The 14,003-nt window shown below is 46.0% G+C and overlaps 1 protein-coding gene across 1 annotated transcript in view; it reads left to right on the top strand.

Moving 5' to 3' along the window:
* DDHD1 (DDHD domain containing 1) overlaps window positions 1-8,482 on the top strand; it is a 68,566-nt gene extending 60,084 nt beyond the window's left edge. Inside the window, exons 9-12 of the mRNA XM_058026010.1 lie at window positions 86-235; window positions 1,919-2,171; window positions 5,148-5,327; window positions 7,386-8,482. Coding sequence (XP_057881993.1) covers window positions 86-235; window positions 1,919-2,171; window positions 5,148-5,327; window positions 7,386-7,567 — 765 coding nt within the window. The 3' untranslated portion in view covers window positions 7,568-8,482. The remainder of the gene's footprint in view (window positions 1-85; window positions 236-1,918; window positions 2,172-5,147; window positions 5,328-7,385) is intronic.
* The last annotated feature ends 5,521 nt before the right edge of the window (window positions 8,483-14,003 follow it).

Consider the following 14,003-nt stretch of genomic DNA (forward strand, 5'->3'; position numbering starts at 1 on the left):
CCTCCACTGAAACCAAGAAATGGAGAAAGAAACCAAATGCAGTGTCAGGAAACATCAATTCCATCCTTATCAAATGTCTCCCCAGGTTGAGAATTTCTTCTGTATGGGATCCCCGCTGGCCGTGTTCCTGGCCCTGCGTGGGATCCGTCCCGGCACCAGCGGCAGCCAGGACCACATCCTGCCCAGAGCCATCTGCAACCGCCTGCTCAACATCTTCCACCCCACAGATCCAGTGGTGAGTCCCTCGCTGCCCTCTCGAGCCTCTGCCTTGCCTGGTTTTAAGCTCTGGGATAACGTGGGATCTTCAAAGTGTGTGACTCAACACGAGCGTGTTCCAGCAGAGGATTATTTGTTCATGGTTGTTATACAATGGCTTGGGGTTTGGAACTGTAGAATTACATTTCCTACAAGTAATTGCCATAAATAACATATATTTTGCTTCTCTTTTCATAGTAATAAGCATAAGATTTGGGATTATTCTGATTTTTTTTTCCCCAAAGAAATAATCCTTTTTCAGACAAGGATTTTGTGTTTAACTTCCTGGCTTCCATTAAAATATATATTTTTGCTGTTTAAAAAGGCTTCATGAGCAGTTTACAAGATAATATAGAAAAGCAAAGACTGATTTATTTTTTTTCCCCCCAAAGGATCCTACAAGGAAAAGTTTGTTGATAGTTTTTGGGAGAGGATTATTGGTGTAGCTTTGCCTTTTCCTTATTCCACAGCAGCCAGTGTTGGCTCTTACCAAATCAGTTACTGGACCTTTGATCTGCATCCCCTTGGTAACTTCTCTGATGCAAATTGGATTGGGAGTTTCATCTACAACAGCAATTTGGGGATTCTTTCCTATTTAAAGTAGCTGAATTTAAATATCTTCAGACTTCAGTCCAAACATGGTCATGTTCAGCTCCAGCTACTCCAGAATTTTCCTGGATTAACAGGGACAATTGGTTCCACTCTGCAAATAGTAACTTCACTTAGTTTTAAAAGAAAGAAATGCAAGATGCTTTTGTACATCTAAGTGGACAAAGATAAATAAATAATCAATAGGAAAATATTTTTTAAATAAACATAACTCATGGTTTGCACAGGGATCAACAAAGAGCCATCAAACAAAATGTTTACATAGCCAATTCCTGTTTATTGTGTTAGAATCAGCCTAATTTCACATGAAGTTTGTTCTCTCAGTGAAGCCATCTGTTAGGAACCTGTGTGTTGGTAACAACATGTAGTACAAGTGTTGTAATGCAGGTGTTGCAGAGATGTGCAAAAGTGAGCTCACAGGCAGCTGTGCAGCTGATAAATCTTGCAGGCTGTGAAACTGTGGTGGTTTCTGGGGTCTCCATTGAGGGAAGGAAATTGATGAATCTGGCTCCATGTTCTTAGAAGGCTAATTTATTATTTTGTGATCTCATGTTATGTTAAAGAATGCGACACTCAAATACATTAAAGAAGAGAGAAAGGATATAGACAAAAGGCTACAAAGAATGATAATGAAAACTCGTGACTCCTTCCAGAGTCCTGACACAGCTGGCTGTGATTGGTCATTAAGTTAAAACCATTCACATGAAACCAATCAAACATGCACCTGTTGATAAACAATGTCCAAACACATTCCAAAGCAGCAAAACACAGCAGAAGCAAATCAGATAATTATTGTTTCATTTTTCTCTGAGGCTTCTCAGCTTCCCAGGAGAGAAATCCTGGGGAAGGGATTTTTCCAGAGAATATGGCAGTGATAGTGAAACTAAAAGTGAATCACACGGTAACCCCACCACTGTGTCACCTCCTAGGCATTGTTTAGGAGAGGTATTCTGGATTTGAGGTTGGAGGGAGCTCTGGATGGGAAGGAAAACTGATTTTTTTTTTCCTAGTCTGTCCTCCCAGGACTGATCTTCACTGCGAATTCCCTTTCCAGGCCTACAGATTAGAACCCTTAATCCTGAAACACTACAGCAACATCTCACCCGTGCAGATCCACTGGTACAACACGGCCAACCCCCTCCCCTACGAGCACATGAAGCCAAGTTTCCTCAACCCCAGCAAAGAAGCTACCTCAGCCCCGGAGAGCGAGAGCGCCTCGGCGGCGCCCAGCCCCACCACGTCGCCGGTCATGGTGCGGCGCCACTACGGCGAGTCCATCACCAACATTGGCAAAGCCAGCATCCTGGGTAAGGAGCGTGCCCTCTGTCCTTCTGGGCTGGGAGGGGAGAGGCAGCACTTTGGGTAGCTGCTGGTTCTCAGCTTCTTTTTCTGCCTCTGCTGAGGTCGGGGTTGAAGGGGCTTGGGATGGAATTTCGCATTCAGGCTTGGATATTTGTTATTTCTTATCTGTGTTACGAGTGGTGAGTTCTGCAGCATCCTAACAAGCTACAAAATGGCTGTCTTTCTATAGAAGGTGTTTTAAGGCTAAACTATCCCATTAAGAAGTGACACCTGAGTTATTCTCACTTTTAACCCAATCACTAATCACTCGATCAGTCTGCATTGCCGACTTTTCTGATCAGTTACACAAAACCACCCAAACTCATGGAGAAGAAGGTGAAGAGGATGGACCATCCATCTTCCTCCATATATATTACTGTTCTAAAACCCCAAACTCTCCTTGTGATATCACACACTTCTAATCAAACTACACACCCATAATCCCAGTGCTATCAAGCAATTTTGGAAGCTTCTCCACAGCCTCAGGTCAATGCAATGTTCTCTTGGGGGTCAGAGCCTGGCAGCACAGAAAGTCTGAAATTCTCAGTATCCAGAGCTCCAACAGGTCATGTTCCCTCTCTCCCTGGGCTGGCAGGGGAGAGGCAGCACTTTGGGTAGCTGCTGGTTCTCAGCTTCTTTTTCTGCCCCTGCTGAGGTTGGGGTTGAAGGGGCTTGGGATGGAATTTCGCATTCAGGCTTGGATATTTGTTATTTCTTATCTGTGTTACAAGTGGTGAGTTCTGCAGCATCCTAACAAGCTACAAAATGGCTGTCTTTCTATACAAGGTGTTTTAAGGCTAAACTATCCCATTAAGAAATGACACCTGAGTTATTTTCACTTTTAACCCAATCACTAATCACTCGATCAGTCTGCATTGCCGACTTTTCTGTTCAGTTACACAAAACCACCCAAACTCATGGAGAAGAAGGTGAAGAGGATGGACCATCCATCTTCCTCCATATATATTACTGTTCTAAAACCCCAAACTCTCCTTGTGATATCACACACTTCTAATCAAACTACACACCCATAATCCCAGTGCTATCAAGCAATTTTGGAAGCTTCTCCACAGCCTCAGGTCAATGCAGTGTTCTCTTGGGGGTCAGAGCCTGGCAGCACAGAAAGTCTGAAATTCTCAGTATCCAGAGCTCCAACAGGTCATGTTCCCTCTCTCCCTGGGTTGGGAGGGGAGAGGCAGCATTCTGGGTAGTTGCTGGTTCTCAGCTTCTTTTTCTGCCTCTGTTGATGTCAGGATTGAAGGGGCTTGGGATGGTATTTCATGTTCAGGCTTGGATGTTTGGTATTTCTTATCTGTGTTACAAGTGGTAAGTTCTGCAGCATCCTACTAACAAGCTGCAGAATGGCAAACTGTCTTTCTATACGAGGTCTTTTAAGGATAAACTGTCCAATTAAGAAATGACAGCTGAACTTTTTTTCACTTTTAACCCAATAACCAATCACTCGATCAGTCTGCAGTGCGGAATTTTCTGTCCAATTACACAAAACCACCCAAACCTATGGAGAAGGCAAAGAAGGAGCAGCCTCCAACACTAAAACTTCCATCTTGCTTTATATCTATTACTATTCTAAAACCCCAAACTCCAAGTTTCTCACCCTGTGATATCACACACTTCTATCCAAACCCCACACCCACAATCCCAGTGCTAAAATTCCATTCTGGAAGCTTCTCCAGGGCCTCAGGTCAGTGCAGTGTTCTCCTGGGGGTCAGAGCCTGGCAGCACAGAAAGTCTGAAATTCTCAGCACCCAGAGCTTCTGACTTGGTTTAATCCCAGCTGACATTTACTTTGAAATAAAAACCAGTTAATGTCCATTGGAGTCCTAGCTTGGGGGAGATTATTTAGTTCATGCTATTGCTGCCTTATTTTTGTCTGTCTCATTGAAGTAACATCCTGGTGATTTAACAATTTCCACTCTGCTTCATGGAAAAAAAATTAAATTAAACCTTGTCTTCTGATTCCATTTTCTGCTATTAGCCAATAGCAGAAAAATCACACCATGTAACCCAATACAGTTACCTTTAACTCATGATTCTACAATAGGAAATTCAGGCTGGTTTCATATAAACTCTGCTCCTTTCTGGCTTTCTGACTCAAAATAAGCCCTGGTTTAAGTGAGCTTAAATTCCCTTCACTGGAGCTTATACTTGATCGTGGCACTTGCAGTTTTTGTTGACTCAAGGCTTTTCTTCAGCTCCCTGTGTGGGATTTGGGAGAATCCTAGTGCCAGGAGTCTTCCCAATCAAATAAGAATATAAAAGCAGTTTTTCCTGAAGTAGAGATATGTGGTATTTCAGAGCAGAGTGCCTTTTTGGGGGCTTTCTATAGTGACTTGAATGTCTTGTCCATGAGGTGGCAGCAGAGTAGGGATAAAACAGGACAAAACTACTCTTAACTTTTATATCCCTCTTCCTGAGCTACCCAAATAGTCCTTTTAAAGGATGATGTAACATTTTTAAAGGTCTGTTACAGCAGTGGACCTAAGAGAAATAATAAGAATATAAGAAATAATAATATAATAAGAATAAGAGAGATGTCTTAAATGTGCTGTTGGGATTTTTAAGTGCAGAAGGCACCAACGTTGTTAGAAAGCATTTTTGTCTTACCTTAGAATTTATGAAAGAGGAATCACAACACATCCTTCAAAGTGTCAGATTTCTCTCTGCAGATGTGTTTCATGCTTCTCTTTTTCCCCCTAAACACAGCTTCCAAATTACAGCTTTTGCTGTAATGAGATGAGTTTGGGGATGAACAGAGCCCACTCCAGTCAGATGTTCCCGCCCTAGGAAAGCAGCAGGAGTGTTTCCCATCCCTCAGCTCTTATTAAGGGGTGCTGCAGTGACTTTAATTTGCAGTGGCTTTGATTAATTTGCAGTTTGATTGATGCATCTTGGTTGTTTTTTCCCCTCTGTGCTGGATGCAGGAGCCGCCAGCATCGGGAAGGGCCTCGGTGGGATGCTCTTCTCCAGGTTTGGCAGGTCCAGTGCCACCCCCCAGACCCTGGAGACAGGAAAAGATGGCCCTGAGGGGGATGAGAAGAAGGCCACGACTGTTGGGACCCCACCTCTGCCCCACAGCAGCTCGGGATTCCTCGAACCCACAGGTGAGGGGTGCCCACCCTGTGGGTCCAGGGAAGCAAGAGTGGGGTGGGGGCTGGAAATGCCATAAATGCAGTTTGCTGTTGTGGGTTTGCCATAAAATAATAAATGTTGAATATTAAGGCCGGCTCGGACAGGGCTTGGAGCAGCCTGGGACAGTGGAAGGTGTCCCTGGCCATGGCAGGGGTGGAATAAGATGATTTTTAAAGTCCTTTCCAACCCAAAGCATTTTGGGATTTTGTGAATCTGTTCCTGGGTTAGATTGGAAGGGACTTTAAATTTCATCCCATTCCACCTCTCCCATGGCAGGGACACCTTCCACTGTCTCAGGTCAGCCCTGTCCAGCCTGGCCTTGGGCACTGCCAGGGATCCAGGGGCAGCCACAGCTGCTCTGGGCACCCTGTGCCAGGGCCTGCCCACTCCCCCAGCCAGGAATTTCTCCCCAGTTTCTAATCTAACCCTGCCCTCTGACATTTTAAACCCTTTTTTTCCCGCCTAAACTCCCAATTCCCCCTTGTATTTCCCATTCTGAAGCAATCTGGATTTTAGGACACATATGACTGGAAACAGAAGCTGCCCTTGTCCTGATCTGAACTGCTCAGGACAGAAAGTGCAATTTTAGCAGCTGGGTTTTTTGAAAAGCATAGGTCCTTCCTCTCAGGAAATCCATCCTTGGATTTATTTCTGAGCTCCCCCTTGGCACTCCTGCAGGACACCCAGGGGATTTTTTTGCAATTGAGGGAGTCACAAGTGTCCTGTGACAGCATTCACATGATGGATTGCTGTCTGTTCATACGAATTGCAACAGAAAACCTGTCTGAGTCAGTGTGTGAGGGCAGGAAGCTTGGGGTGAGACGTGAGGGAAGCAGAGGAGCAGCACAGGGAACACGGCAGAGCTGCCAAGGGGGTCGTTTCAGGGGGGCTGGCACGCTGAGAGCTTCCTGCACGGATCCCACATCCCTCCCTGCTGGAAAGCCATCCCTGCTCCATAGAAGGAGAGCGTGGAGCAGGGCTGGGAGCTGCATGATGCAATCCCCACCAAGCTCTGCCCTCAGAGGGCTCTGCTGGGCTTTGGCTCCCGCCCAAGCTCCCGTGAGGGCCTCTCCGATGGCCCTTCCTGCCCAGCCACTGGGGTTTGTGTGGATAAACTCTCCTTCTTGGAAATGGCTCTGCTGCTTGTCTGCTGCTGCTCCGAGGCTCTGGCTCCCTGTGCCTGCTGCAGAGTTTGTGGGGAGCAGCTCTGGGGAATCAGGGGGGTCTGGGCCGCGTGTGCCCGTGCCATGCTCCCCTGCCCGTGCTCCTCCAGCCGAGAATCCAAATCCCTTCACACTGCCTTTGAGAAATGGCTGCGTTTTCCACACAGTCTGGGCCTTTGGCTTTTAGGTTTTTTGTAATTTTTATTTTATTTTATTTCTGAAGTGCCTTAGCAATAGGGTCACGTTGGCCCAGTTCAAATGCAGCGGTAATTGCTGTGAATGTGGCATTAATCAAAGCAGCCATTGAAATAAAAGGGTAGCTGCTGAAATATGCTTGGAATAATCAGGATATTAAAAGGGCAGAGCTGTGGAGGGATGACTTTGCAGGAAGGGGCTTGTAGTAGTGGGTGTAGTCTCCTTGTGTAGACACTAAAAATGCAAGAAATCCATTTATTTCTGGATATAAAAGTTTCCTAGTGGGGCCTCAGCATTTGCTGGATATCTCTCTGTAGTTATCATAACAAGTATAAATAAATATATTTATAGAGTTACTATAAGGAAAACAGCTGCTTGAAAAAAAACCTGTCTTTTCCCAAGTTGAGAATCACAGAATCATTCAGAAAAGATGTCTTAAGAGCAAGAATAGTTTTCTTTTTTTTTTTTCTTTTGCCTTTTTTTTTTAAACTCTCTTAGGTTTGTGCTAAATGCAGGAGGTGCATTAAAATGTATTTCTACATTATTAAATCTTGGTTTTGTTGAAACACAGAGATGTTGAGTGTGTGTTTGTCCAGAATCAGAACCTGAAACACCCCGGTTGTTTGTGCAGCTCTGACATCCCTCTTGTTCCTTTTCCTGTTCCTTTCCCAGTGGAACTGGAGCACAGGATCGACTTTGAGCTCAGGGAAGGTCTGGTGGAGAGCAGATACTGGTCTGCAGTCACCTCCCACACTGCTTACTGGTCATCTCTGGATATTGCCCTCTTCCTGCTCACCTTCATGTACAAGCAGGACCAAGAAGAGACTGACAAATCCAATTTAGACACTCTCTGAATTTTGGACTGAGGACAGGAGAGGAAACTTGAAAAACCAACGGCACAAAGCAGATGTTTGGCTGCAGAGCTGCAGGACCTGTGGCATGGAGGTTTCAGGTTTAAGTGCATGTTTGGGGGGTTTTCCTATTTCTAAAGAGGAGAGGTTATTTGTATTTCAAAGCACTTTATAGTTTTCAACGTTTTGCAGTGCTGAATTAGACCTGAAAGGGTTCCAAATTCCTGTCAACATGGGCTGTACAAAGAGCCAAGACAGCATTGTAGCATCCCATGAGCAGTTGTGCTTGGGTGACATCCTTGTTAATGACCATAATTGCTGTTTAGTTCATTAAAATATTTTAAAAAATTAGTGGGTTAAAAAAAAAAAAAAACAAAACAAAAAAAAAAAAAACCAACAACAAACCAAACTTAAATTGATTTCCATTAACAAAAAAAAAAAAATACATGTTCAGTACAAACCTAAACCTGCCATGTGCTGATGTTTTATGTACCTGTGAATTACAAGCAGTGGTGTCATTTTTCCAGGACTTTATTCAGCTCCACATCCAATTATTCCCACATTGGAAGCCCATTCTGACTCCTGGCTTCTGAGGTCCTATCCTATGTGACACATTTAGAAACTAATGCTGAACAGAAAAAAAAAAAAAGAAAAAAAAAGCATGAGGCAAATATTTGAAATACTGTAATTATAATTTATTATTCTCTCTAATTGTTTCATTTTATTCCAGTGTATAAAACATTACTTTTTTACTGATTTCTTTTGACATAATTTAAGAACCACATTTATTTTCTACAGTGTTAAGACTTTTTCTCAGAAATACATATCTTTGTACTACTATTCAAATGAATATATGGACACTGTGGCACACTTTAAGTATTTTTTCATTAAAAATAAATATTTGTGGTTTCACACAAATGAGATCAGTCACCTTCTTCTCAGAGGTAAGTAAGTGCCTTTGCTTTTTCAGGTTCCAAAAGTGAGATTGGTTTGCAGAGGACCCAGCTGTCCTTTGTTTACCATAATTAAATCCATACATGTGTGTGTTTGTATGAAAACATATGGATGTGTATATTTATGTGCAGGGGGAGGGAGGCACCATAAAATAAACTTGGTGAGGCCTGAGAATACCAACATTTAGATTAAGTTTGTATCTGAAACTAATTCAGAAGTCAAGAGGGAAGTGTTGGGATGAAAGGGAATGATCTCCAAATAAAACACCAGAGGGTCATTGCTGAGATTTTAGAGCAAGGCTCTGGTGTTGGATATTTGCCCTCAGAGCTGCCTCTGCCTGAGGTATTTATGATCTGGATGGCACATGTGGGAGCTGCAGAGCCTGAACTTCAGTTAAAACAGCAAAATATTGTAAAATAGCAAAATACTGTAAAATAGCAAAATATTGTAAAACAGCAAAATATTGTAAAAAAGCAAAATATTGTAAAATAGCAAAAAACGCGGGCTGTGGTGTTGGTGAGTGAATGGTTGTGTTCTCAGTGTGAGCAGATGTGGCAGCACCAGCCCAGAACAGTGGCTGGAGCTGTGGAAAGCCCAGAGTTCCCTGCCTGGGGGGAGAGGGTGGCTCTTCTCCCAAATTCTGTTTATTTGGGCTGCTCCTTCCAGGAAAGAATTGGGAGTTTGGATTCTCTGCTGGAGTTAGGGATTTGGGAATAATTCTGAAGGGGGGAAAAGCAAAGAGAAAGGGAAGGGGAGGAGTGGAGGGGAATGGGAAAATGACACAAACAGCAGTGCAGTGAATATCCAACATTCAGCTGGTGGAAAGGACCTTGCTTCAGTGTGGATCTGTGAAAAATCCCATCTGGCCTCAGAGAATTGGAGCTCTCCTGCCTGACCTGTTTACCCTGGTGGATGAGCAATCCCAGGAAAGGAAAATAACCCCCTGAGAGGAGGAAGCCTCTGCTCCAGCAAACAGCCTCGTGTTTACAGGACTGGCCCCTCCAGATAAGTTGTTTAATCAACTCCTCCTAATGAGGACAACTTAAACACAAAAAGGAGAATCTCCTTTTATATTTAGACCGTGCAAAACGTTTCCAAATGTGCATGGTTGGTGTTTCAGGGCTCTGAGCTGGGCTGTGGTGCTGCTGCCTTCTCCCTTTCCACCGCTGGATCCACCCTGGATCCTTTTTTAAGGGCTGTAAACAAAAGGGGTTAATTCCTGCAATTCTTGTGGTCTGTGGAAAGCCTGCTGTAGCCCAGGACATGTTTCAGATTTATGGAATAGCTGTTCCCCTGGCCTCAGGACGTGCTGGGACTTGCTGCCTGCTCTCCATATAAGGGAGGAGATCCGACTTGGAGGTGCTGCGTGCCCCTTGGAAAATCAGGGGGAAGGCAGAGCTGAGGGGTGAATCTCACTGCTGGGAGGAGAAGGGACAGTCAGATCCAACACCTGATCACCCCTTTGTGCTTCTCCTGAGTTCATGGGTGTGTTCATTTGTGATTCTGCCCTAATTAGCAACTTCCTGGACCACCAGCTAATCTCCCGAGCTAAATTCCGAATATGAAACACACCTTCAAAGAATCAGTGGGGACTCATTCTGAATTGTATGCAGAGATGTTAAACAGCCTTTCATCTTTTTAGTCCTCCAAAACCACCCCTCCTCCTGCTGCAGAGGTGAAATCCTGGTTGCAGAGCAGGTGCTGAAGGTGCTGGAAGGGTTTGCCCCATTTCTGTTGTGGTGCAGCACAGAATTCAGGCAGGGTCACGTCTGCTGCTCCAAACTCCCTGCTCAGATGCTCTGTGTCACAATGTGGAGCTGGAATGTCCTGGCTGCCAATTACTGACTTGTTTTCCTCTGCAAGGACGATGCTGAGCTTTCCAAGCTGTGTTTGACTGGTGGTTTTTCTTGAGAAACCAAGATAAGAGAATGTTCCTCACTGCTGTCAGTCCTCTGCCTGATACCGACCTGTTTTCCAAACTTGGCCTTGAGGTCTTTGTCCAACTTTGTTGCTTACAATGGTTTTGCTACAAGGTCATTTTTTGCAGATAATGAGCATGAGTTTTATTCTTTTTCTTCATTCTGTCCTTTTGCTCCTAATTATTCTGTCCTGGTTCTGCTGCAGCTTCCTCTCCATTTGCATTCACTCCCTCCCTGCTCCAGTGCCAGAGTCTCTGCACTCAGACACCCTTTGCTTTATTTCACCACGGACAGTCTGGCTGGCCAACTTCAATTATTTTATCTCCTTTCCTGATTCATACTATCAGGCTGAGCTGAACCATATTTCACGTTCCCACATTTCTGTTTTGCCACCTGTTTTTCCTGCTTTCCTGCTCTCCTGGTGCTCCTTTCCCACATGCTTGGCTCTTGAGCTGACTCTGCTGTGTCTGAATTGTTGGGAATTGATTTTTATTTTCCAAGCTGAGTTCATGAATCACTGTGTCAACTGTTTGCACTGAGTTAGTTAATGTATATTTGTGTGCCCTCTGCCAGGTGAGTTTATTTGGAATTCCTCGTTCCCCCTTTTTCTGTTATTAGCTTGGAGATGAGATTTCTGCTTCCACAAATCTTTTTTCTGCCGAATTGGGACTGCAGGTGATTGACCTGTGCAGGGTCACCTCCCCAGGCTCTGCCAAACATCCTCAGTCACCATCAGAAAGCTTTTACACACCAAGGCCCAGTTTGAGCTGTATTTAATAATAATTTTCCTCCAAAAGAAAAAAAAAAAATTCCACCATTTCTCTTGGTTTGGCTTTTTGCTCCCTCTTTTTTTGGGGAGGCTTTTGTCTCTTCCCCAGTGCACTCCAACCTGTTCTGCAGTGCTGGGATTTCATTCCTGCTGGAATCACCGTTTGTTTCGTGCTTGTCTGAGCAGCCTCAAGACTTTTAGGGGAAATCCTGGAACCCCTTTGACCCCCAAGAGGCAAATCCTGCTGTTGTGATCCCCAGGAGTTCTGCTGAAAGCTCTGCATCCCCTCTGGATGTGCTCACTGCCAGGATGGCTTTGCAATGTTCCCTCTCTGCGTTTGTGCCGCTCTGTTTGCTGCTCCCAGCTCAGCCCCAGCCCTGACAAAGCACTTTCTGTCCTTGTCCATGAATTCTGGCACTTGAGCCAGGGCTGGGCTCTCCCAGGGCTGCCTCCTTGCTCCTCGTGTTTCTCCTGCCTCCCTGGGGACCCATTTGAGCCCCACTTTGCCACAGAAATCCAGAGTTTTGTGTTTCCCTGCGTGCCTTTGCAGAAGCTCCAGCGCTGCCAGCGCGGCTCTGAGTGTGTCAACGCTTCTCCTCTTCCAAGAGAAGTCCCAAAGCAGGGAGAGGAACACCTGGAAAAGTTTCAGGTCACCCTGGGGGTCAGTGTTCCCTTTGCTGCCACAGGGAAGCAAATTCCAGCCAATTTTCCCCTCTCTCCCTCTGCAGCTCTCCAGCAAACCTTGGCCACTCCTTTCCCTTTGGGAGTGAGAATCTCCCTGCAAAAAGGAGCAAAAAGGAGCCATCTCTGGTGGTTTGGAAATCCTTGATGATTTATCCAAAAAGAGAGGGGCTTCATTTGGTGGTTCTGTGAGCATCTGCCACGGATTAACTCCTCCCTTTGTTTCCTAAATGAAATAGCAGCTCTTGCTGCCCATTCCCTGGGGCCTCACTGATTGTGGGCACGGACAGAGAATTCCCAGAATGGTTTGGGAAGGGACCTTAAAGTTGATTTGATTCCAGCCCCCAGTGGGGCTGGGATGGGAGAGGGGAAGTCCAAACTCCTCTAGCTCCAAGGACCCCACATCCAGTTTGTTCTTGCTCATTTTATGGCTCTTCCAGTCAGGATCTCATCTCAGGCCAGTCCCAGGCTGTGCTCTCAAGGGGCAGCTCTGTCTCCCCATTTCACTGCTCCATTCTGGTTTCTGTTCCTGTTCCTGTGCCTGCCAAGCTCAGACTGGCTGGAAACCAAAGCCATGGGAGGAGGGAAAGGAGAGCAACTCTGCTGAGCTGGGATCTGGGGTCTCTCTCACCTGCTGGTGTCTCTCACACCTTCCCAAAGCTAAAAATGAGATTGTGCTGCTGCCAGAGAATCCCAGGTTGGATTGGGTGGGAAGGGACCTTAAACCCCATCTCATCCCACCCCTGCCATGGCAGGGACACCTTCCACCATCCCAGGCTGCTCCAATCCCATCCAGCCTGGCCTTGGGCACTGCCAGGGATCCAGGGGCAGCCACAGCTGCTCTGGCACCCTGTGCCAGGGCCTCACACCCTCCCAGCTGAGGATTTCTCCCCAAAATCCAAACTAAAGCTCCTCTTGTGGTTTGGAGCAGGGCTGCCCCCATCCCTGCCCTCTGTCTCTGTGAGCCCAGCTGGGCAGGAACAGCCCCCCCTGCTCTCAGGACAGGGGTTTCCTGTTGGAAATGCAAAATGGCAAAAAAAAAAAAACCCTCTGAAAGATGAGAAGAGCCAAAACATGCACAGATGTTTTATCTTCCCACCTTTCCATCCCACTCCTGCTGTGCTGAGCTGAAAGTCCAAATGAGGAACATCCATACTTTGAACCTTATAGTGCCAATGTCCTGCTCTGATGACTTTCCAGGATGCAGCATTTGTCAGAAACGTTCACATCCCTAATTACTTTTTAAGTGACCAGTACTGAAGTTTAAAAATAACTTTGATGTACTTTCAGCTTTGCTAGAAGCACTTTCAGTATGGAAATTTAGGTTAGAGTAATTTGCAAAGAGGGACAGAGCACTTCCAAAACAAACTCCACTTTCTAGGACAAAGGGGAAGGGTTTCAAACTAAAAGAGGAGAGATTCAGATGGGATATTGGGAAGGAATTATTGGCTGGGAGGGTGGGCAGGCCCTGGCACAGGTGCCCAGAGCAGCTGTGGCTGCCCCTGGATCCCTGGCAGTGCCCAAGGCCAGGCTGGATGGGGATTGGAGCACCCTGGGACAGTGGAAGGTGTCCCTGCCGTGGCAGGGGTGGCACTGGATGGCTTTTTAGGGTCCCTTCCAACCCAAACCATTCTGCAATTCTGTGATTCCATTTCCCTTGCAGCCCTTTGTTCCAGCAATCTCCCCACCACATTCCAGCAGCATTTTCCCAAATAGCTTCACAGCTTCTGGGCTCTGTGCTCTGGCCAAGGTGAGATCCTGTTGGACAAGGATCTGGGACGTGGCCCTGCGTGCTCTGCAGGGAGGGCTCACACTGAGAGTGAACATTTTGTGTTTCCAAAGCCCCTTCAGATGGGATGGTTCAGTCTCTTGGCAAATTCTCCTTTCTGCCTTCCAGGCTGCCCCTCCTCGCATGCAGCTGAGCGTGTGGGGGGTTATTTTGGTACAAAACCGAGGTATTAAACACCAGCAGGAGCTGGGCAGGGAGGTGAGGCTGCTTTGTGGTGGCTGCAGGAAAGGGAAGAGGGCAGAAACGTTCCCTGCAGCGCCGTCACGGATCCACCTTGGCCTCGGAGACACCACATCTGCCCGGGAGGGAGGAGGGGAGGCAGCCCAG

This window comes from Melospiza georgiana, chromosome 6 (genome assembly GCF_028018845.1).
Source record: "Melospiza georgiana isolate bMelGeo1 chromosome 6, bMelGeo1.pri, whole genome shotgun sequence".
Taxonomy (NCBI): Eukaryota; Metazoa; Chordata; class Aves; order Passeriformes; family Passerellidae; genus Melospiza; species Melospiza georgiana.